General features: G+C 48.1%; 11 protein-coding genes across 11 annotated transcripts; 5 read left to right on the plus strand and 6 right to left on the minus strand.

The window, feature by feature from the left end:
• Positions 1-302: 302 nt before the first annotated feature.
• PAAG_00371 (phosphatase 2C Ptc3) lies at positions 303-2,246 on the plus strand (the record flags this gene model as incomplete). Its single annotated transcript, XM_015843994.1, has 6 exons — positions 303-573; positions 660-733; positions 799-883; positions 945-1,151; positions 1,218-1,478; positions 1,609-2,246. 6 exons carry the CDS (start codon positions 303-305, stop codon positions 2,244-2,246), a joined length of 1,536 nt encoding a protein of 511 aa, XP_015700329.1.
• Positions 2,247-4,670: 2,424 nt separating this feature from the next.
• On the plus strand, positions 4,671-6,653 carry PAAG_00373 (cholinephosphate cytidylyltransferase; the record flags this gene model as incomplete). The annotated part of the gene is made up of 4 exons (XM_015843995.1): positions 4,671-5,305; positions 5,441-5,791; positions 5,869-6,328; positions 6,408-6,653. The coding sequence occupies 4 exons, from the start codon at positions 4,671-4,673 to the stop codon at positions 6,651-6,653; spliced, it is 1,692 nt and encodes a 563-aa protein (XP_015700330.1).
• Positions 6,654-7,286: 633 nt separating this feature from the next.
• On the minus strand, positions 7,287-9,197 carry PAAG_00374 (hypothetical protein; the record flags this gene model as incomplete). Its single annotated transcript, XM_002797789.1, has 2 exons — positions 7,287-8,546; positions 8,667-9,197. 2 exons carry the CDS (start codon positions 9,195-9,197, stop codon positions 7,287-7,289), a joined length of 1,791 nt encoding a protein of 596 aa, XP_002797835.1.
• Positions 9,198-10,282: 1,085 nt separating this feature from the next.
• Positions 10,283-12,728, minus strand: PAAG_00375 (hypothetical protein; the record flags this gene model as incomplete). Its single annotated transcript, XM_015843996.1, has 5 exons — positions 10,283-11,201; positions 11,282-11,859; positions 11,915-12,114; positions 12,171-12,544; positions 12,601-12,728. 5 exons carry the CDS (start codon positions 12,726-12,728, stop codon positions 10,283-10,285), a joined length of 2,199 nt encoding a protein of 732 aa, XP_015700331.1.
• A 294-nt stretch (positions 12,729-13,022) lies between these two features.
• On the plus strand, positions 13,023-14,218 carry PAAG_00376 (eukaryotic translation initiation factor 3 subunit F; the record flags this gene model as incomplete). The annotated part of the gene is made up of 3 exons (XM_002797791.2): positions 13,023-13,127; positions 13,198-13,910; positions 13,981-14,218. 3 exons carry the CDS (start codon positions 13,023-13,025, stop codon positions 14,216-14,218), a joined length of 1,056 nt encoding a protein of 351 aa, XP_002797837.1.
• Positions 14,219-14,904: 686 nt separating this feature from the next.
• PAAG_00377 (hypothetical protein) lies at positions 14,905-15,861 on the minus strand (the record flags this gene model as incomplete). The annotated part of the gene is made up of 2 exons (XM_002797792.2): positions 14,905-15,407; positions 15,546-15,861. The coding sequence occupies 2 exons, from the start codon at positions 15,859-15,861 to the stop codon at positions 14,905-14,907; spliced, it is 819 nt and encodes a 272-aa protein (XP_002797838.2).
• Positions 15,862-17,101: 1,240 nt separating this feature from the next.
• On the minus strand, positions 17,102-19,660 carry PAAG_00379 (pentatricopeptide repeat protein; the record flags this gene model as incomplete). The annotated part of the gene is made up of 1 exon (XM_002797794.2): positions 17,102-19,660. One exon carries the CDS (start codon positions 19,658-19,660, stop codon positions 17,102-17,104), a length of 2,559 nt encoding a protein of 852 aa, XP_002797840.1.
• Positions 19,661-20,031: 371 nt separating this feature from the next.
• Positions 20,032-20,658, plus strand: PAAG_00380 (hypothetical protein; the record flags this gene model as incomplete). Its single annotated transcript, XM_002797795.2, has 1 exon — positions 20,032-20,658. One exon carries the CDS (start codon positions 20,032-20,034, stop codon positions 20,656-20,658), a length of 627 nt encoding a protein of 208 aa, XP_002797841.1.
• Positions 20,659-20,998: 340 nt separating this feature from the next.
• On the minus strand, positions 20,999-22,712 carry PAAG_00381 (hypothetical protein; the record flags this gene model as incomplete). Its single annotated transcript, XM_015843997.1, has 6 exons — positions 20,999-21,701; positions 21,759-21,884; positions 22,078-22,136; positions 22,262-22,276; positions 22,345-22,456; positions 22,660-22,712. The coding sequence occupies 6 exons, from the start codon at positions 22,710-22,712 to the stop codon at positions 20,999-21,001; spliced, it is 1,068 nt and encodes a 355-aa protein (XP_015700332.1).
• A 37-nt stretch (positions 22,713-22,749) lies between these two features.
• Positions 22,750-25,607, plus strand: PAAG_00382 (hypothetical protein; the record flags this gene model as incomplete). The annotated part of the gene is made up of 5 exons (XM_015843998.1): positions 22,750-22,797; positions 22,887-22,991; positions 23,065-23,798; positions 23,856-23,996; positions 24,056-25,607. The coding sequence occupies 5 exons, from the start codon at positions 22,750-22,752 to the stop codon at positions 25,605-25,607; spliced, it is 2,580 nt and encodes an 859-aa protein (XP_015700333.1).
• Positions 25,608-26,614: 1,007 nt separating this feature from the next.
• On the minus strand, positions 26,615-27,429 carry PAAG_00383 (mitochondrial 54S ribosomal protein YmL8; the record flags this gene model as incomplete). The annotated part of the gene is made up of 2 exons (XM_002797798.1): positions 26,615-26,971; positions 27,214-27,429. 2 exons carry the CDS (start codon positions 27,427-27,429, stop codon positions 26,615-26,617), a joined length of 573 nt encoding a protein of 190 aa, XP_002797844.1.
• Positions 27,430-27,753: the final 324 nt, after the last annotated feature.

Raw genomic sequence — 27,753 nt, forward strand, 5'->3', positions numbered from 1 at the left:
TTTCCCGGGGATTCTTGCAACCCCGGAGTCCCGGGTTTGGGGTTTTTCCCGTTTTCCCCCACATTTCCCTCCCGGTCTTTTTTTCCCATTACCCCTCCGTTTTTAGCCCAGTCCTAATTATTTTGGCACATACTTTTCTCCCCCCCCCCCCCCCCCCCTTTTTTTTTTTTTTTTTTTTAAAAAAAAAAAAACCGTTTATCCACCTTTCACTAACACACCATGGCAAATGCCAACAACAAAAAAAAAAATGATAGATATCAGACGAAAGCCAAGATGAATGCGTCCTGTATGGAGTGTCCGCTATGCAAGGATGGAGAATAAGCATGGAGGACGCACACGCCGCAGTCCTGGACCTTCAAGCGAAATACCTAGACAAGAATCACCGTCCCACCGATCCCAGTAAACGCTTATCCTTCTTCGGTGTCTACGATGGCCACGGCGGGGAGAAGGTCGCCTTGTTCGCGGGAGATAACGTCCATCGCATCGTTGCGACACAAGAAGCCTTTGCGAAAGGTGATATCGAGCAGGCGCTGAAGGATGGGTTTTTGGCGACTGATAGGGCGATTTTGGAAGGTATATTAAATTATACGAACAGATATTTTATGGTTCACACAACTTGGAAGTTGTCTGCGCTAATATTTAATGCCGTTTTTATACAGATCCAAAGTACGAGGAAGAGGTCTCGGGATGCACAGCGTCTGTGGCGGTCATTTCAAAGGACAAGATTATAGTAGTATGTTGATCATGATGCTAGTGGTGTTCTCGGTTTCGTGCCTGTGTACTAATGTGTCGTAACAGGCAAATGCTGGTGATTCAAGATCCGTCCTTGGAGTCAAAGGGCGGGCAAAGCCTTTATCCTTCGACCACAAACCACAAAATGAAGGTTCGTGATCCTCAATTACTGCATTTCCATGACGACCACTGTTTCTTACAAATGCGAACAGGTGAAAAGGCACGGATAAGCGCTGCTGGCGGCTTCGTTGATTTTGGCAGAGTTAATGGGAACCTCGCACTTTCCCGTGCACTGGGCGATTTCGAATTCAAAAAGAGCGCAGACCTGGCACCAGAACAGCAGATTGTCACGGCGTATCCTGACGTAACTACACATGAGATCACGGAGGATGATGAGTTCCTTGTCATTGCATGTGATGGTATGTGATTTTCACTCTTTTCCGTCTAGCGACAATTTCCTTCTAGTTCTAACGAATGCTATCCAGGTATTTGGGATTGCCAATCTTCACAGGCTGTGATTGAATTTGTCAGACGCGGCATCGCTGCGAAGCAGGAGCTGCATCGCATTTGCGAAAACATGATGGACAATTGCTTGGCGTCTAATAGCGAGACGGGCGGTGTGGGGTGCGATAACATGACCATGATCATTGTCGGATTGCTCCACGGCAAGACCAAGCAGGAGTGGTACAAGACCATCTCAGAACGCGTGGCGAATGGTGACGGACCCTGCGCTCCGCCTGAATATGGTATGTGACATTTCCCTTCTTCTTTCCCCCTGTCACCTTAACTCCTACCCATCTACACACCTTACCCCCTATCACCTCCCCAGAAAACCCCGCAAACGAAATACTCACCCCAAATTACCCCAACTCATAGCTGAATTCCGTGGCCCCGGCATCCGCCGCCAATTCGACGACACAAACCTTGACGACTACGAGTCAGGCCTTGACAGTAACTCGCGCCTTCGCGGCGGGCGATCGGGACGCATTATCCTGCTTGGCGACGGGACGGAGGTCATGACCGACATGGCCGAGGAGGATATGTTTGATAATGCCGATGCAGAAGAGGAGGAGAGGGATTTGGAGAGCCAGGTGCGTAAGGGCCAGGGACGCGGAAGTGGAAGTGCTATTGGGTCCAGGCGTGCCCGGGATGATGAAGAGGATGAGAGTGGAAGTGAGAGTGAGAGTGAGAGTGAGAGCGAGAGTGATGACGATCTGGGGGTCAGGGCGGGGACGCCGGAGCCGGAGCCGGAGCCGGAAGGGCGACGGGGGCAGTCGCAGTCGAATCGCCAGACGACACCGCAGGCTGAGATGAGGGGCCAAGGGCACGTGCAGGGAGGGAAGCAAGAGCTGGATGGGGCTAAGTCGCCGCGGGTAATCTCTGTGTCACTTTCGTCGACGACGCCGAATGATGTGTTGGCTGGTGGCGGGGAGAAGGCTGGTGCTAGTGCTGGTGCTGGGTCAACGTCTACGGATTCGGGGTCGGGTTCAAATACGGCTGGGTCAAAGTCATGATTTTTTCTTTTCTTTTCTTTCCTTTGCTTTTTCCCGTTTTCTTCTTCCCTTTTTCCTTTTCTCCTTATTTCTTTTATTCTTTTTCTTTTTTGCTTGTCTTGTGTTTTTCTGTTTTTCTTTCTGTGTTGTCTGTCCCGTGGTTTTCTTGTTTATTCTACATATGTTTTGCGTTCCTCCAACCTTCTTACCTTCTTAACTTCTTACCTCTAACTTTGCGTTGAAAAAGAGATCCTGTCAATTTCCGCTTGACTTCTTTCCTTAACTTCTTGCGTACCCCCTCTCCCCCTTTAATCTCTCCCTTTTTTTTTTTATATATTCCCTCTTCCCCTCCCTCAAGTCTATCTCTCTCTGTGACTGTCTTGTCTGTTCTGGGCTGTAGTGGTATGAGTAACAAAGAATGCGTTTTTCTTCTCTTTTCTTTTTACCATTTAAGAAAAAAAAAAGAAAGAAAAAAAGAAAGAAAGACAAAAGAAAAAGATGTCATGAGAGTTTTTATATGGAGAAGAGCTCCTTGTCGATGACAGATGAATTGAGCGGGTTATGTGGTTGGTATATGTGTATGTGTGCGGGAGGACATATGATCTGATCTGATCTGATCTGATACGGGGACGGAATGGGAAGGGAAGGGGAATGGCGACGATTTGATTTAATATGATATGGTGCGGAGAAGGGATGGGATGGGATGGGGGTGCGTTCAACCTCTTTGATTATTAATGAATATACTACATGAGTTTATACACTTCTTATTGTTTTCATGTTCGATTTGCGTGCTCTCTCCCGCGCTCTTTTTCGCTCCTTTTCCACACCGTTTAGCCCCGTCGCTTCTCGTCCCCGGTCCCTCTTGTGCGTGTTCCTTTTTTGCTCACCACCGCCTTCTATCCACCCACAAGCTCGTCATGTACCTTAACTCCCAACCGCACAGCAGCAAGCACTGTCCGTCCATCCATCCGCCTGTTCGTTGAGGAATAGCTATGATGTGGGGGTGTTACTGTTTGGCTTCTTTTCTTTCTTTGATTTTCCTTCCCCTCTCTTCTTCTTCTGCTGCTTCTTAATTATCAGATCCCTTCTTCTGTTGTTATTTGTAATCATCAGTCTGGCTTTCTTGTTCTGTGTTTTGTTTTTGCACATGCTTCAACTATGTGAGAGTGTTTTTGCCAGCGGAGAAGAAGAAGAAGAAGAAGAGGAGGAGGAGGAGGAGGAGGAGAGGAAAGATATAATCCTTTTTAGCATTTATTATAATTGTTGTCGGTATTTTCATAAGGCGGTTTCTCCATCTCCCTGTTTCTCTTTGTCTTCCATCTACACACTTCTAAGCTCAACATGGGAGATCACATTGCAGTTGATGAGTTTGAAACGTTGAAGTTGGAAAAAAAAAAAAAAAAAAATCCAACATACAGAGACATATATACATCCAATCGATTTGCTGGCTACCTTGGTGGTTAGATGCAGAGTTAGTTATATTGCAATCTTGCCTTCCCTTTTATCTCCCGTGAGTGTAGATGTATAGAATTTCTGTGTCTGCGATTGCACTTCTTCTCTATTTCTCGGAGGCAATAAAAGAAAAGAATTCTGTAAAAATGCAGATATAATAAATATGCCGGATCTGCTCTGCTCTTTTGTCCAATTCTTCAGCTGTCGTGCTTAGTCATCCACGCCCGGGATCGGCTAAATAAACCAACTAAGCCTCAACTTTGCACTTCTTCCAACCTTCAACCTCGAACCTCGAACCATGTTTCGTCTCCAGCTCTTCCTCTGGTCTTATTTTCTTTTTTCCCGTCTTCTTTTCCCTTCTGATCTCAACCTGCCTCGTCCTCTCTCCTCCCTCTCTCCTCGCCTCCTAATTCTGTTCATGCTCTCTCATCCTTACTCCACTGCCCCCCTCGGCCACTCCCGCGCCTTAACTCATACCTATACCTATACCGTCCTAGGCTCCAGTTCCCAGCGTCAGCCCGTTGCGCCGTAGCCACTCCCACGCGGGCGGGTCCTCTGCTGGCCGCTGTTCCCTGCTGCTGGTTCCAAGGGAAATTCTCTTCCCAACATCCGCCCAACTCCTGACATTCTTATTTTTATTCCCTTCTTCTCCTCCTTTTTTTAACTTTACTCTCCCCTTTTTTCATCCGTCGCCCTCGTCCTCCATACACCCGAAAACAGAATTATATATATTTATATTATCTCTAATATCCTCCTTCAATAGCGTCACTCTCTCTGTCTCTTGGTTTTTTTTCTCCCAATTGATTGAGTAAAGGGTCCAGCTCCCTTCAACTCACCCTGTAAAAAAGGGGGAAGGATATCTCATCGCTGCCAACAAAAAAAGGAAAATAAAAAAATAAAAAATAAAAAAATAAAAATAAAAAATAAAAAAAATAAAAAAAATAAAAATAAACCAACGAAACAAAAATACAAAATACAAATATACACCTTACAATGTCATCCCCATCCTCCACCCGCTCCGCCTCAAAGCGGAAACGGAGCAACTCCCACTCCACAGCGGCCCCTAACCCCAAACCCTCAATCATTGACCTCCAACCCTCTTCCCGCGATGCCTCTGCTGAGGAAGGCGACTCCACCACCGCTGCTTCATCATCGCTCAAACACGGAAATCCCATCACTTCACTCGATTCCTCCAACAGTCCCCCATCCAAACGACCCCGTAATCGCTCAACCGCCGCCGCAGCGGATACCGCAAACACATTAGCCTCCACTTCCCAAAACGGCACCTCTAAGACAATCACAGCCAACTCCAACTCCACCTCCATCAGCAAAGAAGACCCAGGCGAACCATCCGAGACGACCGAGGCGAGCGCTGATATTGAGGAGAGAGCTGCCAAGAGGCGCACGGGGCCTTCTTCCGCTACCTCGTACAGGACCCCGAGTTTGGCGACGACGGTTCGAACGGCGACGGCTGCTAGTGTGGGGACTCGCTGCAAGGAGGAGGAGCGCCTGAAGCCGCCGGAACGTGCGGGGTTGCAGGATCCCGCGGGTTATCATACGAACCCACCCCCAACTGGGAGGCCTGTTCGGGTGTATGCGGATGGGGTGTTTGATTTGTTTCATCTCGGGTATGTTTTCTTTTCAGATTCCTCCCCTCTCTCCTTTATTTCTTGTTATGGTGGCCCCTATGTTTCATGGCATACCCACCCACCTCATTTACGCAAACAAAGATCAACCTAACATCCACCATCCAAACCACCCAGCCACATGCGCCAACTTGAACAAGCCAAAAAGGCCTTCCCAGAAACCTACCTCATCGTAGGCGTAACCTCGGATCACGAAACGCACAAACGCAAAGGATTAACCGTATTAACGGGCACAGAACGATCCGAGACAGTCCGCCACTGTCGATGGGTCGATGAAGTCATACCCGATTGCCCCTGGATCGTCACACCCGAGTTCCTTGAGAAACATCAGATCGACTATGTCGCGCATGACGATCTGCCATATGGCGCTGCGGAGGGCGATGATATATACGCGCCAATTAAGGCGCAGGGGAAGTTTTTGGTCACGCAGAGGACGGAGGGGGTTAGTACGACGGGGATTATTACCCAGTACGTTTTTACCTCTACCCCCCGGATCCTCTATTGTTAATCTTACTTATTTTCAAATTATTGCTGACATCTCCCAGCATCGTCCGCGATTACGAAAAATACATAACCCGCCAACTAAAACGCGGCACCTCCCGCCAAGAATTAAACGTCTCCTGGTTGAAAAAGAACGAGCTCGAAATCAAACGCCACGTTGCCGAACTGCGCGACTCCATCAAGAATAATTGGTCCGTCACTGGGCAGGAGCTTGGCAAAGAGCTCCGGCAGTTCTGGGCAAATAGTCGACCCTCCAGTCCGGCACGGAATGTCAGTGGAGGGAGCATCGATTCTCCGCGAGCGGGCGCGATAAGTCCAGGTAATAATGGTAATGGTAATGGCAGCTATTTCGGTATTGGGACTGGGGCCGGAAATCGATCGCAGCTACACAGACTTGATATCCCGCCCAGTCGGCCGGAGAGTCCTGGGGCGGGCGGGGTGGGTAGGAGCGAGGATTTTGCGACGGGTTATAGTTTGGGGTTAATTGGGGGGGTTCGGGCTTGGGTGAGTTTTCGTCGCGTAATTCATATTTCCTTTTCTGTGAGACGTGCATGTGCTGATTGTGTTTTGGTGATGTTTGAAGATGACGCGCAGTCGTACGTCGCTAAATGATACGGAGAGCAGGCATGTGGGTACGGATCCAGAACAGGTCTCGTCGCCGTCGGCGAGTGATGAGGATCGAGATCGGGAACGGACGGATGGGGAGGAGAGGTCGCTACAACAGAAACAACAAACACAACGTGGGAGGGCTAAGGAAGTTGAAGCTGGTGCTGGGAGGAAGGAGTCGGTTGATGGGACTACAGCTACGCCTATGGATGTTGAGTTGTGAGATGGAGGAGTTTGTGTGGTGCATTGCTTTTTCGGGGTGTGGTGGACGGATGGGTTGTGGAGTGGGACTCGCGGCTGGGAGTTGCTGAGCGACGTTGGAGGTGGATGCATAGATGAATGGATGAATGGTGTGTGGCTGAGGAAGGAGGAGGGGGATGTTGTCATTTTTCTCCTCTTTTTTGTTGCCATATGTAGATTTTGTATATTTATAAATGGATGGATGGACGGATGGAATGGGGAAGAGGTATTTAGGGGTGGTACATGGGAATTGGACCATGATTGCAGGTTTACCTGGGGAATGATTGTATAATGCATGTGTGTAGTGGTGGGATCGTGGCAGCCATGCGCTGAGCAGATGGAGACGAAGATGAAAGGGGGAATTTGCCAAGGTGAACCAGCCAACGAAGGGAGAAACAAAATGGTATAAAAGGTTCCCAGTAAATAAGTAATGGGGTGGTGAGATGGGGAAGTACGAGAGTCTTGTATATAATTTGTGTTGTTTGCGACTAGAAAACGAACTTGCTCTATCTATATACACCTATGTATCTGAGAATTTATCCAGAGATTGCCATGATTCCGCTCCAAAACGTCCATTATAAACGTATACATATACCAAATCCCCCTTTTCAAAACATCAATCCCATCCATTCAAATTCAAACCTGAACGCCTGCTCCTATTCCCCTCACCCCCTTCACCCCCTTCACCCCCATCATAATCCTCCAACAGCTCCCTCCCCTCCTCCGCCTCCGCCAACCGTGCATCCTCCACACTCCATACCCGCATATGTCTCGCCCGTCGTCGTTGAACCCCATCACAAGCCCCGTCCTCTCCCCCATCATCACCACCACCACCGCTCCCTTGCCTCTTCTCCTTCGCCGACGCCACATACATTGCACTAGCAACAATAATCCCAGACCCAGCCCAACTTACCAACGACGGCGTCGCATTGAATACGATCTTATCGTACAACACCGCAAAGAGCATCTGCGTATACACCATGGATGTCGCCTTGGAGCCGTGCGTGGATGGCTTGGCCGTTACCTGCTTACCCCCGTCTCCCTCCTCCACTTGTACTAGTGCTTGCCCTCTCTGCCCCCCCTCCTCCAACAACCCCTCCCGCTCCGCATCGCCATCGACATCGACAACACCAACCGCCTCTTCCCCCACCACCACCACCGGGTTCACCCCCTTCTCCGCACCGGTCACCGACGGCGGCACATATGACAACCCCGCCGTCAATAAAAATTGTAATATAAACCCGCACGTTCCCAGTCCAACCAACAGTAACCACTCCGTGACATTTTCCGGAAACCGGAAGGTGACGGATGGTATCAACAGCACACCCAGCAACGAGACTACGGTCGTTATAGCGCTGAAATACGTCACGCTGACGAGCGGGTGGGCGCGCTTGCCGATTATGCGGATGGAACTGTACGCCACCGTGGCGCCTAGGACGCCCAGGAGTGCGGAGAGCATGCCAAGTGTGCGTTTATATCGCTCGGTGTCTGTAGCAGCATCAGCATCAGCATCAGCGGACCCCCCAACAACCGCTGAGAAACCGTGAACAAGCAACGACGGCTTCGCAATCAACACGACACCAGATAACGAGGCCAGCGCGGCCATCTGCTGTCTGCGCGTGAAGGTCTCGTTGGGCATGATTAGTGAGCACAGGTAGCAGGAGCCGATGGGGGCGAGGAAGGTTAGGACTGTTGCTTCTGACAGGGCGAGGTAGAGGAGGGAGTGGTAGAGGCCGAAGACGCCGAAGAAGCCGCTGATGCCGCGGAGGAGGAGGAGGGGGCGCACGGGGCGCTGGCCAAGGGGGTGCGGGACGCGGGTGTAGGCCATGTAGAGGGCGCTGAGGAGGACGGTGGAGCCCATGCGGACGAAGAGGATCTGGATGGGTGGGGGAGGGGTTAGTTGGGTGGTTTTTATTTTTGATTTCATATTTTATCTTGGGTTAATGGATAGATGTATAGATAGATGTGTGTATTTGTGAAACGGCAAGCTACGAACCTGAAACGGATGCATGCCTTTTCCATGATTCCCATCCAACTGAAGCGTACGGGTCATGACGTTCATGGATGCGCCGAAGAACTGAGCGAGCATTACCAGGACCATCCCCTTGCTCATGAGCCATGAATGGTGGAGCTTGTGGCGCCATGTTTGCATTGGCGGGGCGCTTCTGTTGTTGTTCAGAGGGGAATTGGGCTGTGAGGGTTCCAGTGGATCCGGGAAGGCGGTCGGGGCGGAAACATGAAGGTCGAGAAATGGGGATTGGAGTTTATTGCCATGCTGGTCTGTGGTGGTGGCGGAAGAGGAAGGGGGCGGAGCAGTTTCTATTCTACGTGAATGAGTCTCCTGTGATTCCTCATTTGCATCTTCTGTGGATCGATCTGGACGAGTGTAGTTGTAGATAAGGCTCCTCGCAGAAGTTTGCCCATTGGATAATATCATATCTCCGTCCTGAGATAGAGCATTGTTCGAGGGATCTGCGGATTCGACAGGCGGTTCCGCCGCGCTCTCTTTCTGTCGTCCGGTGGACATGGTCCACGTATGACTATGAAGAGGAGTCTTGGATATTTTTTCCCTGATATAAATTCCAGGCTCTTTTAAAGAAAGAGAAAAGTTGTTCCGGAAGTAAATCTGTATTCGGGGATCCTCGAATCAACGAATGCCACGAGAGAGCGATTTCATATCAGGATCAGATAGTTATTGCGGAGGGAGGCAATGCGGATGTTTCAGAGTATTTATCTCCTCCGACTCCCCGAGACGAGAGAGCGTATTTAACCCACTAGCCGTTAGCCAGATCTTTGCTTGGTATAGCTGCTATTCCTGCCCAGGGGTGATACTCTCTGCCTGAGAGTCCGTGGAAATGCCGATTGCGCTGGGTCCACCCAATCACCCGTTACAGGCTCCCAGAGCTTTTATACGGTCTAAGGGGGCCAGGCTCCGAAGTTTATTACTTCAACAGCGTGGGGGCGATTTTCTCTGGTTGTCCCGCTCGGTAGGTATAAATATACCTGCAACAATTTTCTGGCCTGGGTTGGAATTGAAAATTAGGGGGCCTCTGCCTTGACAGGCTTCTACACCGATGGATGCTGGAGGGAAACGCGCTGTCTCTGGGAAATTAGTCAAGTCAAATATGGATGTTTTACGGAGCACCGTTAATGGGGTTGCCACTTACATGGTACATCCACATCGTCGATCCGCTGAAAATTCATGATCGTGAGGTGCAAGTTAACTCTCTACGACTTTGTGGTTATTATATTTAGCTCTGAGAGAGTGGAACCTTGCGACTGAGCTTTGCAACGATCATGCTGTGCTGTCAATGTCGAAACTATGTATGGCTCCAACAATAGAACAGCCCTAATGCCGGTTGACAGGACGCGGTCAACAAATTTACGTTGGGAAGAATAGAGATTTGTTTACCCTAGGGAGAACCGGAAAGGAGGAGAAGATTAGAGGGAAAAGATATATAAGTAAATAGATAAATAAATAAATAAATATATATATATATATATATATACAAATAAATAAAAAAGAATAGATATAAGATCATAGGATAATTCGTGGGAGTATCCAGAACATGCTATTTTGAACGCACTACACAATCACTTCCACCTGCCACCTTATACAAAACTAAACGTATCCCCCCCCTTCTCCATCAACATATTACCCAACCTCTTCGTCCCAACAATCCTCTCCATCTTCAAAGCATCCCATTTCGAAAACAACGCCCGCACACCGCCCTCCGCCGCCTCCGCCGCCCCCGCCGGATCTAAACCCAGAAACCCTACAACCTCCCCCCAGAAAACCGGGTTCTCCGGCACACCATACATGATAATCCTTTTCACTCCTCGGATCTGATAGCGGCGGAAATGGTGCGTTCGCTCCGTGTAGAGCAGGACCGAGTGGCGGCCGCTGAAGAAATGAGTCCGCGCCCGAGCCACGTCGCGCACAGATGTGTACTCTGATATGGCGCCGAAGGAGAGATGCTCCGTCTGTGAGGAGGTGGCGAGGTAGTTGCGAATGCGAACGAAGTCCAAATAGGATGGGATGAAGATTAGAGTACCTGACGCTCTGGGGGTTCCTCCTCTGCCCGTGAAGCTGCGGATGAGAGATGAAAGAACTGTGCTGGTAAAGTACTTGAAGCGGTTTTCGGGGTCTTTCACGGGGGATGACGAATTGAATCTAGAGAAGGTCTGTTTGACGGGGACTGGCAGTGGAATGTCGAGGATGGCACCTTCGTAGGTTGGGGTGGCTTTGATTTTGCCTGCGGTGTTTTGCATCCGAGATGAGAATAGGGCGTTTATTTCGGGGGTGATGAAGGATGAGAAGGTGAGGGTTTGGCGGACATATTTGGCCTGGTCATCTAAATACCAGTTACGGACGCGACTGAAGTCACAGCCGTGAGATTCTTTCGGTTGCAGGTTTAGGTGTGAGAAGACGTATTCGGTATGCTCCCAGTTCTGCATTAGGAGAGCGTCTGCTTGATCGACAATGGCTATCTCGATTGAAGAAAGGAAATCGAAGTCTTGTTTTTCACCACTGTGAATCGTTCAAAAGAAACCCGTCAGCTGTTTGATACCCAAGGGAAACTACAAGCAAAGTCGCTCGCAAACACATACTCTTCTTTATCCATGACCATTCGAAGACCCAGCGGACTTGCCAGTATGATATCAGAATTATAGAACTGTGAAAAGTACTTGATCGTTTTCCGTGTGAACTTCAAGCCCAACCTGAACATATCATCATCATTCCCACCAAACAGTTCCCGAAAGTCGTCCGGTTTGTGCTCCCACGACTTATCATCGGCAGCAGAAAAGGTCTCATAGAACCTAGCTTTATTTTCCTGCTGCTCTGCCTGATATAATTTCGTAATAGATTCCATGACCCTCACACAAGCTTGTCGAGTTGGTAATATGATCAACACTTTGGGGCGGGTAAAGCCTTGGTCTCGCAATTCCAGATCTGATTCGGGTTCCTTTTGCAGGCGAGAGTTGTTTTTCAACACCCGGTCTCGAGTTTTAAGGATATGGTTTAGAACATGCAGGCAGTAGAGATCTCGGAACGTTGCAGAATTGGATAGCGTTCTTGCACCGAAAAGTAAGTCTTGGTAGCCGAAAATGTAAGGGACAAGGCTTGAAGCAAGGCTATCAAGTTTAGAGATATGGTCGCCTGCATGCTTTGCCAGTTTTTGCTTCAACTAAACGATTTGTTAGCTTACTTATGTGATGCGGTTTGCAAAGCAATCCACATACCTTCAAATTATCAACACCCTGAGTTGCAGGCAGTACCTGTATTATATGGCCTTCTGTATTTGGCTGACTGGCCATCAACCTTAACTTGCCTGGAAGTTCACTTTTATGCGATTGCCAGCCCTTTGAGGAGATAGCCTTTATCTTCTGCGATAGCAGTGTACTGTCTACATTTGAGAAGTGTATTTCAAACGGATCCGATGCTAGCAAAAGTAGTCAGAATATATAGATATATCATTTTTAGCAGCTGGTCACATACCATCGTTTTCGTCACCAGAATTCTCTGTTCTGACTTCGTCCATAGGCATATCCTCCATTTCTTCGCCTTCAGAGCTTTCCTCGCCTTCTGATTCCAATAAAAGTCCCTCGGCATCGGATTCATCGGAGCCCTTCACTTCAACATCGACTTTCTTGGAATTATGGTCCATTTTCCGCCTTTTCCTAGCTGGTCCACCGACACCTTGCCCAGTGTTAAGCAATTGTAGTAACGTATTATATGGTTTCTCCGTCCTGTTCTCGTCCTCTTCATCATCACTGCTGCTGGAGGAACTTTCGTCGGGGGCCTCTAGTTGATCTTCTGCGTCTAGATCGCTTCCCAAGTGTACCGATCCATCCTCTGAGGAATCCTCATGACTTAGTCACAGTTAGTTTTCCGTTGTGAAGACAATGGCAATGGAAGAATATCGTACTGAGCTTCTGCCACCCTCGAGGCTTCGAAGGTCGGTCGTCGGCTTCCACGGCCGCCCTTCTGGCCCCTTCCGCGGCCTCCTCGAACACTAAATGGTCTGCTGCCCCCTCTTCCGCGGCCCGCAGCCATCTTCAATAAGTAAATTCTGACTACCTAAAAGCTGCTGCTAGGTTGCCAGGTTGCCAGATAGCTGACGTTGTTATATTGCTGGTGTTCCCCTGATTTTTTTTTTTTTACGGGAGGTTGAAAGTTTATCTTATCTTAGCGTGAAATCTGCTCTTGGTGCCGCACACACACAATTTAAGCCCCATTTGAACCACCGCAACCTGCAACAACTTCTCCAGGCCGACCAACAGCAACATCAATTCCTCCCACCGCCTCTCCTGAAGCTTGCTTGTGACGTGGGATTTTGTACTGCCCAGCATGGCTGATACGGATTCATTTCTCCATCTCTCGCGGCCTCTGGGCCCTGCTCCTGTTGGCGCTCAACCCTCTACCGGACCTCTCAACGTCGTGATACTGCCACAAGTAAGAATATAGCGCCCCCTACGAGAAGCTCCTATGCATGAACATTCACACTTCTAATGCCCTTAAATAGGCGATATTTTCCATTCTTGATCATTCCCTTCGTCGCAATGCCGATCAGGAACGCGTCATTGGTACTCTCCTGGGGACCCGATCCGAGGATGGTTCTGAAATCGAAATTCGGTCTTGTTTCGCCGTCGGACACACGGAGACAACTGACCAGGTCGAGGTTGATATGGAATACCAGAAGCAGATGCTTGCTCTACACTTGAAAGCCAACCCCAAGGAAGTCCTTGTGGGTTGGTATGCTACATCCTCAGAACTCAATACCTTCTCTGCGCTCATTCAGAATTTTTACGGTAGCCAAGGAAATGGAACGTGGCCTCACCCAGCCGTACACTTAACAGTATCTACGGTTCCCGGGAAGGATATTGAGACTAGGACATACATCTCAGCTCCGGTGGGCGTCACAGAGGAAAGAGCCGCTGATAGCGCTGCATTCATACCCGTGCCTTATGAAATCAGATACGGCGATGCAGAGAGGAATGGTTTGGAGGCCATTGCCGCTGCCAGAGACAGCGAAAATCGCACCGCCAACCTGTTCACTGATATTGAGGCGCTCGAAAAGGCCATCGAAGATGTTCTGGGCATGATCGATCGAGTATCGAAATATGTTGAAAATGTAATGGATGAGGAAGCTCCCGCTTCAACTGCCCTGGGTCAATTCCTTCTCAATGCCCTCGCCTTGGCTCCAAAGGTTGACGCCGCTGATATCGAAAATGACTTGTATGTGCCCTCACATTCTTTTAGCGGTTCGGTTTGTTGTATGATACTATCTATTAACCTATATCTACAGTAACAACCACATCCAGGATGTACTTGTGGTTTCCTACCTCGCAAACACCATCCGCACACAAATGGAGCTTTCCAACCGATTAGCTACTGCCCAACTAACTCTTGGTGGTGAGGGCGCCGCAAGTGCCCACGCTGGTGGTGCAGGTGGAGAGTCGGGAGGCCAGCGGGGCGGACGTGGCGGCGGCCGTGGACGAGGCGGGCAGCAGCGAATTCAAGACCGTGGTGGGGTCGAGGCATGAACGGAAATTAATATATGCAATTGCAACCAAAATACCAACCTGCAGATTTAACGGTTTCACCTCCATTCTTCGATAGTGTACCTCCATTTTCTCTTTCCACGGGATGTGTAGTCGTCTGATATGGCTTGCCCCGTGGTTTCACCATACCACATTGCAGTGCTGCCCAGATTTGGGACACAAAGCAAGGCGTCATTGGAGTTGTTTTTGGCCTTCGATTTTTGTCTGATTTTCTTTTCTTCTCGTTTACTCTCTTTTACCGCTTGCCCACTTTACGACCCCTAGTTATTTTCTTTTCAAAATGCGAGAGACCCATTGCCTCTTAACACGAAATGATGAGATATGTAGACTTTGCTATTTCGTCATGTCGGGATATTATGACTGCTATAGAAAAAGCGTGAGATCTCGGTGTTGCATACATGATTTAAGATAGACAAAAGTGATCACTTCGTGAGGGCACATTCAAAATTTGTATATGTATACGTCCAATGGGGGGAAAAGATGCAAATTTGATACATACTCACTATACAGTGCTTTATGAACTCTAAGAATTTAAATAGAACAAACGCCCACCCTAGGAAGCCCAACACCACGCCATGCAATAAGAAACTTGGAGATGTAAACAGATTAATCCACAAAAGCGTCCCCTATCTTCAATCCAGGCCGACCCCAAACACATACCACCCAATTCAAGTAACAGAACCACCAGCAACACTCTTTCTCTTCTTCGCAACAACCCCCTCGGAAGCTGTATCAACTGCCCTCTTCCCCGCAACCGAAACAGACGAAGCCTTGCCCTTCCCTTTCTTCGCCCCCGCAGCCGCAGCAGAAGACCCATCCCCACCCTCAACAACTGATTCCGCCAACTCCTCTAACCCCTTCTTCCCACTAGCCGCAACCTGGTCATCGTTCTGATCAAACGCCCTCCTCGCCTCCTTGAGTTCACGCTCGATGCGGAACAGCTCCTGCACACGGCCTAGTTTGACCGGGTCACGGCGCAGGGCGAAGCGGAAGTCATCGACTTTGATCTTCTGGCGGCGCGAGTAGGTGGCGCACTGGGCAGCGGAGTGGCAGGTTTCGATTATGAAGTCTGTAACGATCTCGTCGAGGACGCGGAGGGTTTCGGGGAGGGGTTCCTGAGGGTAAGAGGGGTGTGGGGATGGGTCGCCATAGGCGTGTAGAAGGTGGCGTACTGTTTGTTTGTTAGTTTGTTTTTATTGTGCGTTCTTTGTTAGAAGGTTTGTATATAAGGGGAGAAAATAGATTGAGGATTACGGGAAAGAACTTGGGGAAGATAGCTTAAGGAGTAAAGGAAAGGGCAAAGCCATACACTCATTCCCAAAATTCAGCTGGCCCTGATGTCGAGTAAGTCTAACTCGCGGTTCAGCCATGCCGGTAGTCAACTTTCTCGCTTTGCGACGGGCTAGATAGTTGGTTGTATTCTCGTCCGCTGCATGAGGTTTGTCATCTGCCTTCGTCTTGGGTGGAGGAGTGCCTTTCTTTTCACCAGCTAGCGCATTCGCCAAGTCCGCCGAATTCAATGCGTGCTCAAGTTCATAGTAATTCTGGCGATGAGGAGCATTCTTCACAAAATAGTGGAAATCACCGACTACGATGCTTTGTCGTTCCCCCGGAGGATGATCCATGGCGCTTAGCGGTAATACTTCAGTGGCGCGCGTCTAATGAGCGCTTGGCGGATGGAACGTGTTTTTAAGCGAGACCGGTCACTGGCCAAGTTTGTATGGAGTATCTTGAGTGATAGCTGGTTTCTACTCAGCAACGGAGGACGAACGGAGAGGTTTATGATAAGATCTCGGAGCAGGCACAACTGTAAAGAGTTGGAGGATTTTATATTGGGATTTTGTAAAGGACTTGGTGTGAAACCTGTGCGAACGGCACAAACACAAAGCAATCGCTTGCTCCCCTCACAATGGTCAGTGAATTCGTTTATATCTACCAGCCCTTCCCTCGTACCCGGCCTTTTGTTACTCCTCATCTTCTTCTCAGATGACTAATATTGAGAGATATTCAATAGACTGCGTTCTTCAACTTCCAATCCCTCCTCCTCGTCATTCTCCTCATCATCTGCACAAGCACTTATGCCCATTCGATAATGCCGGGAATAATGGATCGCAACCAGAACGGGTATGGAACTTTGGATTCCTCCAAACTGTAGTGTATATACATGTTCTTTAAGTCTAGTTTGCTAACTGCAATATCGGTTGGTGGACGTATACAGCTTCTTCGGCATCTTCTGGAAATGCGCTCGGGTTGGGGAACGGCTTAGTCCCTACGTCAGTTTATGTTGTCTAGCCATGGCTGTAAGTTCTTTTGGGGGGATAGAGCAACTGCATGAATACACTTGGCATACACGTCTACTGACACGAGTCAATCACTTTCAGATATCGTTATTTTTTGGACAGTAAAAGGGGCAACTTGAACCAGTCTCGCTCTTGTCCTCTCTTTCCTCTACTGCATGCATGATGTTGGGAGTTTTCATGTGTTTATATATTGGGACTTTCTTTTCTTCTAGGATTCACAGATTTGGGGCACTATAATGAAATACATAAATAATGTTGAATGTTGATATAGAGCTTGCTCTTCGTTCGTCTCCAAAGGGGTTGCATAGCATATTATATCGAGTCTGAATTTCTATAAGTGATGGTACATTTAACTATTTTATATCGACACTGTATGGTACAATGAAAAGCGAAAATATCATATAATTATTAATTTACACATGAACAGAACAACACCTAGGGTATATCTTAGTTAGGCAGGATGTCAATTCATTGACTCCTACACAGCCGTCGATTTCCACTGGACTCTCAACTGGCTCGTCGTATCCTTCGTTTTCCACTGGCTCTCTGTATTCTTCACTTTCCACTACCTCGTCACCCATTCTCTTTCAACCGACTTGCTCCTTGCATCGCCATTGATTTTGGCCTCCACATTATCCAGCAGAGCAAAAAATCGATCATAATCACGGACATACCGCATACCTCTCAATGTATATTCATCAACAGTCCACCCTTCCTTCACCATCTTATTCACTGCCTGAGCAGCCTGCTCCACCATCTGCATTTTGGAAAAGCCTCTGACCGCAGTATTCCAGGTATAGTCGTTAAACTTCAGACCTTGCTTCGCCATCATATCGCGAACCTTCTCGATGGCTTGGGGCTGACGCTCGCGAACAAACGCGCTTAGGAAGATAGTCCATGTATGGATCGTCGGCTTGACTTGTTCGAGGGGACGGTTGTTCTGAGATTGGAGAACGGCACTGGGTGGTAGTGGTTGGAGCATGGTGTTCAGGACCGCGACACAATTTTCCATTCGATGTGCACGGCGATGCGCAAATTCATAGAGGAATGTGTTGTATATATAGTCTGATTCCGCCAAGGGTCCGATGGCCTCATGCCCTTGATCGCGTAGCTCTAGAAAACGGTTGAAGACATTGCGCACTTCTTTTGTACTGCTCAGCATTCTTAGATATGCAGCAGTCATGATGCATAAAGCGTGGTTTGAAGGTGGGGATTCTTCCGATTCGTCTAGATATAGACCGTCCTGGCCTTCGTGAATGATGCCTAAATCCACGAGGGGTTGAATATTATGGGCTCTGCTATATATATTCAGCATGCGGGAGAACATATCGGTGTCTCCCCACCCTCCATCTGGGTTGAGGCGGTCCAGTGAATAGAAAGTGTGGAGCATCTTGCTTGTGACAAACGGATTTGTCCTGAGAGATTCTTGATCACTAATCTCTCGTACGATTACATCAAGGTGCTGCAGATCACGACGGGAGACCGCATCATCCAAAAGGGATATATACGTATATGAGTTCGGAGAAAGGCCCTTCTCCCCCATCTCGTGTAGAACATGCGGCACGAACTCCGGGACTTTCTGCTTCAGGGCGTTGCGGAAGATGATGTTCAGCATGGGCTGATTTAAAGGAACACCAAAATCTAAGATCTCTGGTAGGATCCTAAAATACCGCCGATTGTCCTTTTCAATCACATAATCCAAAGAAAGGAGCATACAGCAACGGTCCAAAACATGCGGATTTGAGAGAATCTGAGGATAACAATGAGAGGTTCGAACTAATTTTAAAGCCGCTAACGACCTTGAAATATCGCCTTGCTTGATAAAAAGATCCATAAAGAAGGTTAGGGTCTGGTATTCGAGGTAAATTTTTTGGTTAACGACGGTGTCAAATGCGGCAGCCATATCCTTGGGAGGGACTTGAGAAAGGTACACGCGTATCCCGGGCTCGAATGCCTGAATGACCGGCCATTTGCTTGGATTAAGGCAGGAACGGAGTGCCATATGGTAGAGCTTGTTGTATCGCTCATCCGGGGCAAAGTCCTTATCAAAATGAAATGCCCGAAGATACAGAAAGCACATCGCGATCATGTTAAAAGCCGCATATGGTGGTCTACTTGTCACAACAAGAAATGAAAGAGCAGCTCGCGGAGAATTGATGAGTAACCAAAGCGCAATGGGAGGCCATAGCCTCGCTCTTTCGTCCCGGGTAAGTTTGAACCATTGTCTCTCCAAATAGTGCAGGTCTTCTGTGATCCAGTTGATCCCAGTTAGCCATCTCATCGCCTCCTCTTCATAATCTAACTTTAGTTTTTCCCATAATGTTGACATATTTTCCCCTTTCAATTTGTGCTGATACAAACTGTGGAAATGGTCGTTCCAATGCGGATGAATTAAGGTTTTGGTATAGAGACATTTTGATCTCAAGAAGTATTCTCGCCGACGTTGAGAAGGTTTTAAAAAGCGGTGGCTCTCCGCCGCTGCTGCGTCTATCGCTTTATTGATGGCCTCCCGGATTGCTGAGTCTTTCCTTTGACGATCATCATTGTAGCTTTTTCGGCCTGAATCAGCATCAGGACTCTGCGTGTAGGTAGTGCGCCAAGATGTATGTGTGATTGTGTTTTCCGCAGGAAAAGGGGGAGCTATTTGAGCGTTAGCTCTAAATGTACTATCCTCAGGGGTGGCAGTCTGACCCCTGGGAACATCTTGGTCCGAGTGAGATATTTGATGGCATGGGGAGATGGCAGTTGCGTCGGAATAGTATGGTCGGTTTTGAATAGCGGAGTTGTATAGGAAAGAGGCAATGAAACCCCTCCGCAGTAGGATTCGCCCCATAAGAAAACTGGCACAGCCAGCGAGATATGGAGTCTGTGTCCCTCGATTCTGGGACGAGAGCTGAGCGGGAGAAAGTGAAATATGGTGGGTCCGTTTTGCGGCACTGGGGAGTGTAATATCGTGGCCCTGCACATTGTGAAGGAGGGCCCCAGGTCGGCTACGGTAAAATCTGGCTACATATGCAGGCTGCAAGATTTCACAGCGAAATGATAGACGCCTAATTGTCGAATGCTGGCCTGATTGCGAGCAACGGCGCTCGCAGCGATAAACACTGCATGGGCGAACGAGCATGCAGGGAGTTCAGCATTGATAGTGCAACTGGCTGTATTTTTTAGACTGTATACTGGTCCCACATGGCTTGCGGTATAATTGCATAGTGTTGTAGAACGATGCAGACGGAGACCGATCCAGTGGCTTTTGGATGTTGGACGTTGTCTTCAAAATTTAGGTTTTCTGTTGCGACTGAGCGTAAATTGGGGGAACTTTTATGCTAGCCGGTTGTGGCTGACAAATATGTGGCTGGTGGCTATGTGGCTGAATTTAAAATAGAGCAAACCAACAAGGGACATATTTACTTAACTGTAATATGTCCAGGACAAATAATTACACGCTGCAAGCTTCTCTATTATAAATTTTCAGTTTTGCTCTCCGCAAATAACTCCATGGCATCTACACATACCACTCTTGATGCTGCGGCGACGGAGCGAAAAGCCCGTCTTGCTAAGCTCGCCGCTCTCAAACGAAAGCAACCCGAACCAGATTCCTCAGGACAAGATGTCTCGAAGCAAGATGGCGCAAAGGAAGAAATGTCAAAAGATGTCACTTCGCGGTTCCTATCCGGAAGAAACTACGATCCCGAGACCCGGGGACCAAAGCTTGGTTTTGAACATGTGCCAATAGAAGGACAAACGACACTGGAAGAACAAGCGGCCAAAATTGCGATATCAACTGAACAAGCTGCCAAAGAGGACGAGGAAGCCGATAAACCGATCGATCTATTTAAGCTCCAGCCTAAAAAGCCAAATTGGGACTTGAAACGGGATCTCGATGAGAAGATGAAGATTGTGAATGTCAGGACTCAGAACGCGATTGCGAGATTGGTTCGTGAGAGAATACAGAATGCGCAGAGGGAGGCTAGGGAGAAAAATATGGGCTCTGGCGGGGGTGATGGGGATGGTCAAGAGGTGGGGATGGATGGAGGGGCACTTGTCGAAGGAATACATTTGAGAGAACGGGATGAAGCTGAAGAGGAGAGGAGGGAAAGGGAGGAAGACGACGAGATGGAATGATACCAGGGTTGCGTTGTTGTTATTTCATTTTCACGATATCATATAGGGAGTTTCAATATCGTTTAGGGACGGCGTCACGGTTTGGGACGTGTACAGGTACATAGGCAGATCATTAAGCTTTGATCGAATATTAAAGGGATGTTAAGACTTGGGCTGAGTTCCTTAATATTTGTTGCTGCATTTACGATACTAGCTTCAAAACAACAAGATAACAATAATGGTCTAATATTAGCCCGAATTAGAGGGTGAAAACGATAAAATTATTATAACACAATTAGATGTATTAAAAAAATATGCGCCCGCAATAAAATATCCCTCTGGCTAAAATATACTGTCCTCTCTACCTATTCATATTCATGGCCTGGGTAAGAGCCAGTCGTTTGCTGAAGGGGCTTAGACTTCGCTCCCTGGGCGAGGGTGGACTCCGAAGAACGCCTCTCGCCCCACGATAAGGAGGCTCATGATTCCGAATGCTCCGTGGTCTTTCCTGGAACCTCTCCTGGCTGCGTGGCTGATGAGAACGATCACGGTCTGTATATCCACCATTTCGATCCATGCCATCAGGAGTCAAAGACCACCGTTGTTTCGCAATCGAACTTCTATCCATACTCTGGCTTTGCGACCTGTTTCTCCAGCTCCCTCGTCTGTCTGGGTCATACTGCCGGCCTCGTTCATGGGGACTCTGCGACCTCATTCTCCGCCTTTTATTTCGATCTGTTGCTTTGGAAGGTGTTCTCTTTTTCTCAACAGGAGAAGCAGAGAGATGGGAAGCTCTTGAAAAACTTTCGTTTATTTTCCTTTTCCGCTCCCTCGACCTACCCGGCGATGGTGATAGGTCCCGTTTTCGCCGTGGAGATCGAGACCAGGATCGGTTTGTTGAAATCGTGGAAACGGAATCTGCTGAGTACGCTGGAGAAACGGATCTTGCCCGTTTTCTGGAATGCCCCCGAATACCTTCGTGGTCTCTATCATCATAATCGGAGTCCCTTTTGCGACTCCGTTCATTCTCTTTCAGCGCTAGCTGTTCATCAGCTACACCCTTTCTGTGAAGATTGTCAGTGTGAGAACTCAATTACAGTACGTTTGGGATATATGCGTACGTTCGTAATAGATCATTCGGAACATCGCTCATTAGCTCCGGCACCAGTTTGGGGTTTGCTAGCTGCTGCGTCCTGGATGGACGAGATATATAGGGCCGTTCCTGAGCCGATGCCTTACATTCATAGCTATAGTGTCGTAATCTTTCGTCAGCTGGAGAGCCATGCGAATGACCAGGACCCCAAAAACTTATCTCTTTTAAGACATTTCTGGCAAAGCGTGGTTGGTGACGCCTTGGATGTGGGCTTTAAGCCAGGAATATTACGATATCGATTCATTGCATCCTGGATTCAAGCTGGACTTCGCAGAGAGGATAAATACCCCTGCGCATGTAACACTAGACTATCGTCTTTGTGGCGGTTTGTTGCCCTATTGTAGAACTGTAGGTGACCGGGTAGTATATTTAGCCTGGGGGTTTGCCTTTCCCTCCTGTAGTCAGTCGTAAAATAAATTTAGTTTCTGTGGTTTGTTCCTGGTATATCCGTCCGCAAGATCCTCGAATTACCATATCCGTTGGGTGCTAGTTTTAGCGTTAGCGTTAGCGCAACCGCGCGGCTAGCTACTGACTAATCATATCGGCCTAGTTACCTTAGCGCCCCATTCAACGTCCAAGCATCCCCACTGCAGAACATCCAGTTCAGCTACCCAAAGCGATTTCATCGTCCAGGCCCTTACGACCTGCTCCGCATCCCTGCTATCTCTGTCGGCTGGTCAATCTCGCCCTTTGTACAGTGATATTGCATTGCATTTTGTCTGTGTTCCCACCCCACGCGTGTCTTCGTCTTCTCTCGGTTTTTTTTTTTTCAGCGGCATGAAACTTCTGTTCTGACCCTTAAAAAGGAGTCTCGTTCGACTTTTCTACAGTGAATAAGACGCATCGTCCATTCCTTTCGTCGAACATACCCATTGAATTCCTGTGTGCTTTGCCATGTCCTCTGCTTCCTGATCTGCGGCATATTTTCTTTTGTGAACTCTCGTTTAGTATATTTTCGTATGGCGAACTTCGTTACCCAGAGATATGTCGCCCAAGGATCTGGACTTGTGTGAAGTGGGATTTTCTTGTGAAATTGCCTCCGCTTGATCCCCGTAGTCGATGGCCTGTTAGATTGCATTGATATCTTGAAAGTTAGACGTTGGTATTGTCATTTTGGCTGGCTATTCGTGAGATCAGCATTTTGGCCTCCATCGCCTCTAAAACTTCTCGGCCGGATATGGAGCGCCCATCCTTTGCAGAGGTATGCCCGCCATGCTCCTTATATATATCTGTGTATTTCCATTGGTGATTATAACTAAATTATTTTGCTTTAGGTTGCTGCGATGCCCCCTCCGCCAACAAAGCAGTCTCCCGCTACGCACGTTGACAATGCTCCTGACAACTCTATTCCTATGAGAGCTGAGGAAGCCTCAAATGGTCCTTCAGAGATAGCTCCTAACGAGCCTCCTCAGAATATACATCAGGAGGATCCCGAAAACATAGAAAACCTGAATAAATCAGTTCAAAGTTTCCGTATACATCTGGAGAAGGATGATGGTGATGCACATTCGGAAACTGGCGATGGCCGGGATGACGTCGGAATTAAGCCTGAGGGAGCCTTTGAAGACGATCAAACCTACCTATCGAACTCTTCTACAAAGCCTACGAGTTTTGACTCGAAGAGCATGGCATCTGTTACCACCTTTGCGATGGATGAAAAAGAGTCATTGCGCCCAGATGATAGCGCTAGTGTACAAGCAGCAGAAGAGGATGATTTATTCTCAGGACCTGCTTCAGATGCTCCCAATTCCCAAGTCGGTTCTGAAGCTAGTGGACGCCTGTATCGGTTGTCTGACCAAGGAGTTTCTGAGCGTTTTCCTAATAGAACACGACTCAATAATACGGGCCTCACTGAAATAATCTCCCCAAACGGCAAAACCGAACAGGTTCTCCATAGTTTTCCTAATGAACCGGATGAGAAGCTGCTTGAAGCGATGATTTCTCCTAAAGATCGGTTATTGATACTTCAACTAGAAGAGAAAATTATCGCATTCATCAAGGACTCCGCGTACGTGAACCCCGATGACAGCGAGCTTTTCTTGACGCTCTACTAACCTACAACAAGTGAACAATCTTTGGAACTGCCTCCTTGCAACGCTTTTGGGCGACTTCTCGCGCACAAGTTGGGCGATTATTATCATCTAACTCACTTTGTCGACAATAATGTGACATCCGTTCGACTTCACAGAACACCATGGTGCAGACTGTGAGTTCCATACAGAGCCTTAATTTGTGCCAATAGCAGGTCACTAACATGAAAATCAGGCCAACTCCGCTAAGCATGCTCCAACCACCCAATGCAAACAAAACCCCACCTCCAAATGCCCCAGCGATGAAAATTATGCGTCGCTCTGGTCAAACAGGAGGGGGCATGTCGGGTGCTGGGAGCACGGCACCTAGCTCTTCAGCTCCTTCGAAAGCTACGTCGGAAGCCGGTGCAGATGGTAACGAGGAAGGAGCGGGATCATCGCTTGGAGCCACTCCCGCAAAAGACCGGGCAACAATGAGTCGAGAGGAACGTGAAGCAAAATACCAAGAAGCCCGAGAGCGCATATTCAGGGATTTCCCAGAATCTAAGACTTCCGACAATTCAAACAATGGAGATCAGAGTGCGAATATCTCACGGTCCAACTCGCGGAATGGCAAACGAAAAGGCCACAAACAGAGAACCCCTCATGACGACAGTTTTGAAGCAAGGTCCCAGTTCAACGCATACTATCCAGGAGCACCATACTCAAGTGCACCTCTACCATTTAACGGAGTTATGCCAGATGGATCATTCGGTGCACAGAGCCATTACTATGTGTCGGCCTCCTCGCTACCACCATCGGCAAATTTCCCTCATGACAACAACCATGTTACTCCAGCGTATCAACCACCTGGTGGGAATGTAGTTCCTGCACCTCAATACCCAGTTAATGCCCCGCCACACATGAATCAAAATAATTGGCATCCCGGACACTTGCAGCCATCCCCTCCATACGCTGGATTTTCCCCGGTCAACCAAATGCCGCCAATGGTTCCTCAACAGGCCTCAACCAGATCCTCGCCGGGAATAGGTTCATATGCACTTCCCAACACGGTTCCATTCCAGCAACAAAACACCTCTACGTGGAACCAACCGCAATACCCAACCCCATATTCCCCACAATCCACCCAACGTAGTTCGTCTGCAACTCTCTGGCCAAATTACCCCCAACACTCAATAAATTCGGGTCAGGTGACTTTCCCTTACAATCAAATGCAAAACCAACGGTTCCCGCCCGGCAATCAAAATAATTCAACACAGCATCCTTTTCCAGGAAGTTTCTCCCGTTCAACCTTCAACCCCCAAACAAGATCCTTTGTTCCTGGAGGCAATTCTCAATCTCGATTTACCGGAAACCCGCCACCAACAATGAACCCGCCCTACATGAACTCGCCTCCTCAATACTCCACTCCACCTTCATGGACAGGCAACCAGGACCAACCTCACCACCCATCGACGAACTATCCCCCAACAAACCAATTGAACTCCCAATCTAACATGAAGACCTCTGCACCCCCTCCCGCCATGGTTCACTCACCTATTCACGGCCCCTCTTCCGGCCCTCACGACTCAATAGCGAAATGGGGTACTCCAGCCCATCTCCCGCCAAAACCACCGCCGTCTCAAGTACCTTATGATTTCGATCTCAAAAACAAAAATTCCGCGTTACCTCTCCAGTCATCATTTACTAACCCACCCCCTTCTCTCCCCAAGCAGAGTGGTCCTCTTGTCGTATCCAGCGGGATTTCCCACCAGAGACCCCGTGGCAATATGACCACTGGTGTATAAACTTAAATTTCTTGCCTATACTACATTAGTTTGCGGGGTATGGCATGGGTTAATATGAGTGAATATTGGGTTCAGAGGAATATGGGAGTGAACAGGATTTAACAGTGGTATAGTGAGATGGTGGCAGGGGGGTTGGTGAAGGGATAGAGGGTGTCTGAATGCTTTCTGGTTAATGATTTTGGGGTGGGGTGTTTGGCAGAAAATGAAATGAAAGGAAGAAAGCCTTTCACAAAGCTTATTACTGATTTGGCTGATAATACTGTCTGTTACAATTTCCTCATAAGTGTTTGCCATCATCAGTAATCTGCATTTCTCCACTCATTAAATGAATCTGACATTCAGCAATGAGTTTGGTTTCATCTAAATGGGGCATGTTACAGGTGAGGTTGGGCTGTTGAGATGTTTTGATCTATTTTTTTTTTCTTTCTTTCTTTCTTTCTTAGGCCACATTTTGGTCCTGGCTGATTTTTAAAGAAAGAGAAACAGGGAAAGGAGAGGAAAATCCTCCTAGAACCTTTCTTTTGATGATATCCAGATTATGTCCTTCTATCTATATGGAAGCTCTACCCCCGTGGTCATGTTATATCCCCCTTGCTTATATTTTTCCACTCCTGGTTTTGTTTCTTCCTGATGTTAAGTTTTTTAAAAATCTATTTTCCTGCGTGATTAGGGACTGATTAGGAAGCATAAGAAAGTTTTTTATTTTATTTTATTTTTTTTTATTTTTTATTTTTTTTTCGCTCATTTTGTAGTCATGTCTATTTCTAGCCTCTTGTAGAGTGAATATATGAGAGATGAGATGAACATATCAGAAGCTTTGCAGTCTATGTTTGTCAAATATTTCTTAAATATTTCTTCCCAATAATGTACAGTAAAGTAGCTGAGCTACCATAAAGCAGACTCTCTTAGAAAAGACATGAGAGGATACATAATCTAAGCCAAAAACATATCACCCACTACCAGACCCCACCCCACCCCCCCTTGAAAAGTGACAGAGCACGTAAAACCTAATCAACCTCCCCCTTCCCTTCCTCCTCCTCCTTCTTCCTCCTCTGCTCCCTCTGAATCCTCTCAACCTCCCTCTCCAACGCCTTCTTCCCATCAGGCCTGAACCTCGTAACCTTCAACACATTCAGAGCCGTAAGTTCATTCATGCTATCATCACCCTCCGTGCGCTTGCGAGCCAGAGTCCGCGCTGTCATGGCAAAGCGCATATCACGCGGTCCATCGACGAGCTCGAGGATGGCGGAGGGGGCTTGGTCTTCCTTTTCGGGCTCGATGCGTAGCACGCGCGTGTAGCCGCCTGGTCGATTTAGGTAGCGTTCGCGGATGGGGCCGAAGAGTTTGGTGTTGAGTTCGGGTTTCTGGGGGAAGGGTGGTTAGTTATATATATGTGTGTGTGTGTGTGTGTGGGGGCGGGGGGGGGGGGGGGGGGGGGGTTGGGTTTGGCTGGTTTGTGGAGATAGGGATAGTATCAACGCTGGATGTAGCCTCAGAGCGGGCATTGGTGTGTACAATTTCACCGAAGAACTTGGTCTTTAAAAAACCACATATAGATATGTATATTTGATATAATCAATAGATACGAGCGAAAAATTGTACATACAAAAAACACTGCCTGCGCCCTCTGCCTGCTCGTTTCCGTGTTCTTCTTGCTCAGTGTGATCAGCTTCTCTGCCAGGCGTTGTGCCTCCTTGGCCTTGGGCCATGTCGTTTGGATAGCCTCATGTTCAAAAAGCGATGTGACTAGGTTTCGCAGGAGGGCTTTTCGATGTGCGGAGTCGCGGTTTAGATGCCGGTATTTCAAGTGGCCGCCTGCCATGACTGTGGTGGAGGAATGCTAGGTCGGGAAGAAGGGAGTTCCTTCGCGGAGGGAATGCGGACAATGGATTCAGAAATGGAGTGGGGAATTCGCAATTCCCAATTCGAGAGATATGTATCAGCTGTATTGGTGAGAAATGGGAGGGACTGGTGTTGATCGAGGCTGGTTTCTATCGTAGAGGGCATGTTCTTGTAGTTACTGAGATCGAGAATTTGAGAAGGGGACAATGATTCCAGCCAATCGGAGCACAGCCAGCGATCTGATACAAGTATCAAAGCAGATTAAATAAGGCTATTTAACCATTCCATGTTATATTCAACTTCC

Source organism: Paracoccidioides lutzii (assembly GCF_000150705.2).
Source record: "Paracoccidioides lutzii Pb01 unplaced genomic scaffold supercont2.1, whole genome shotgun sequence".
Lineage (NCBI taxonomy): Eukaryota > Fungi > Ascomycota > Eurotiomycetes > Onygenales > Ajellomycetaceae > Paracoccidioides > Paracoccidioides lutzii.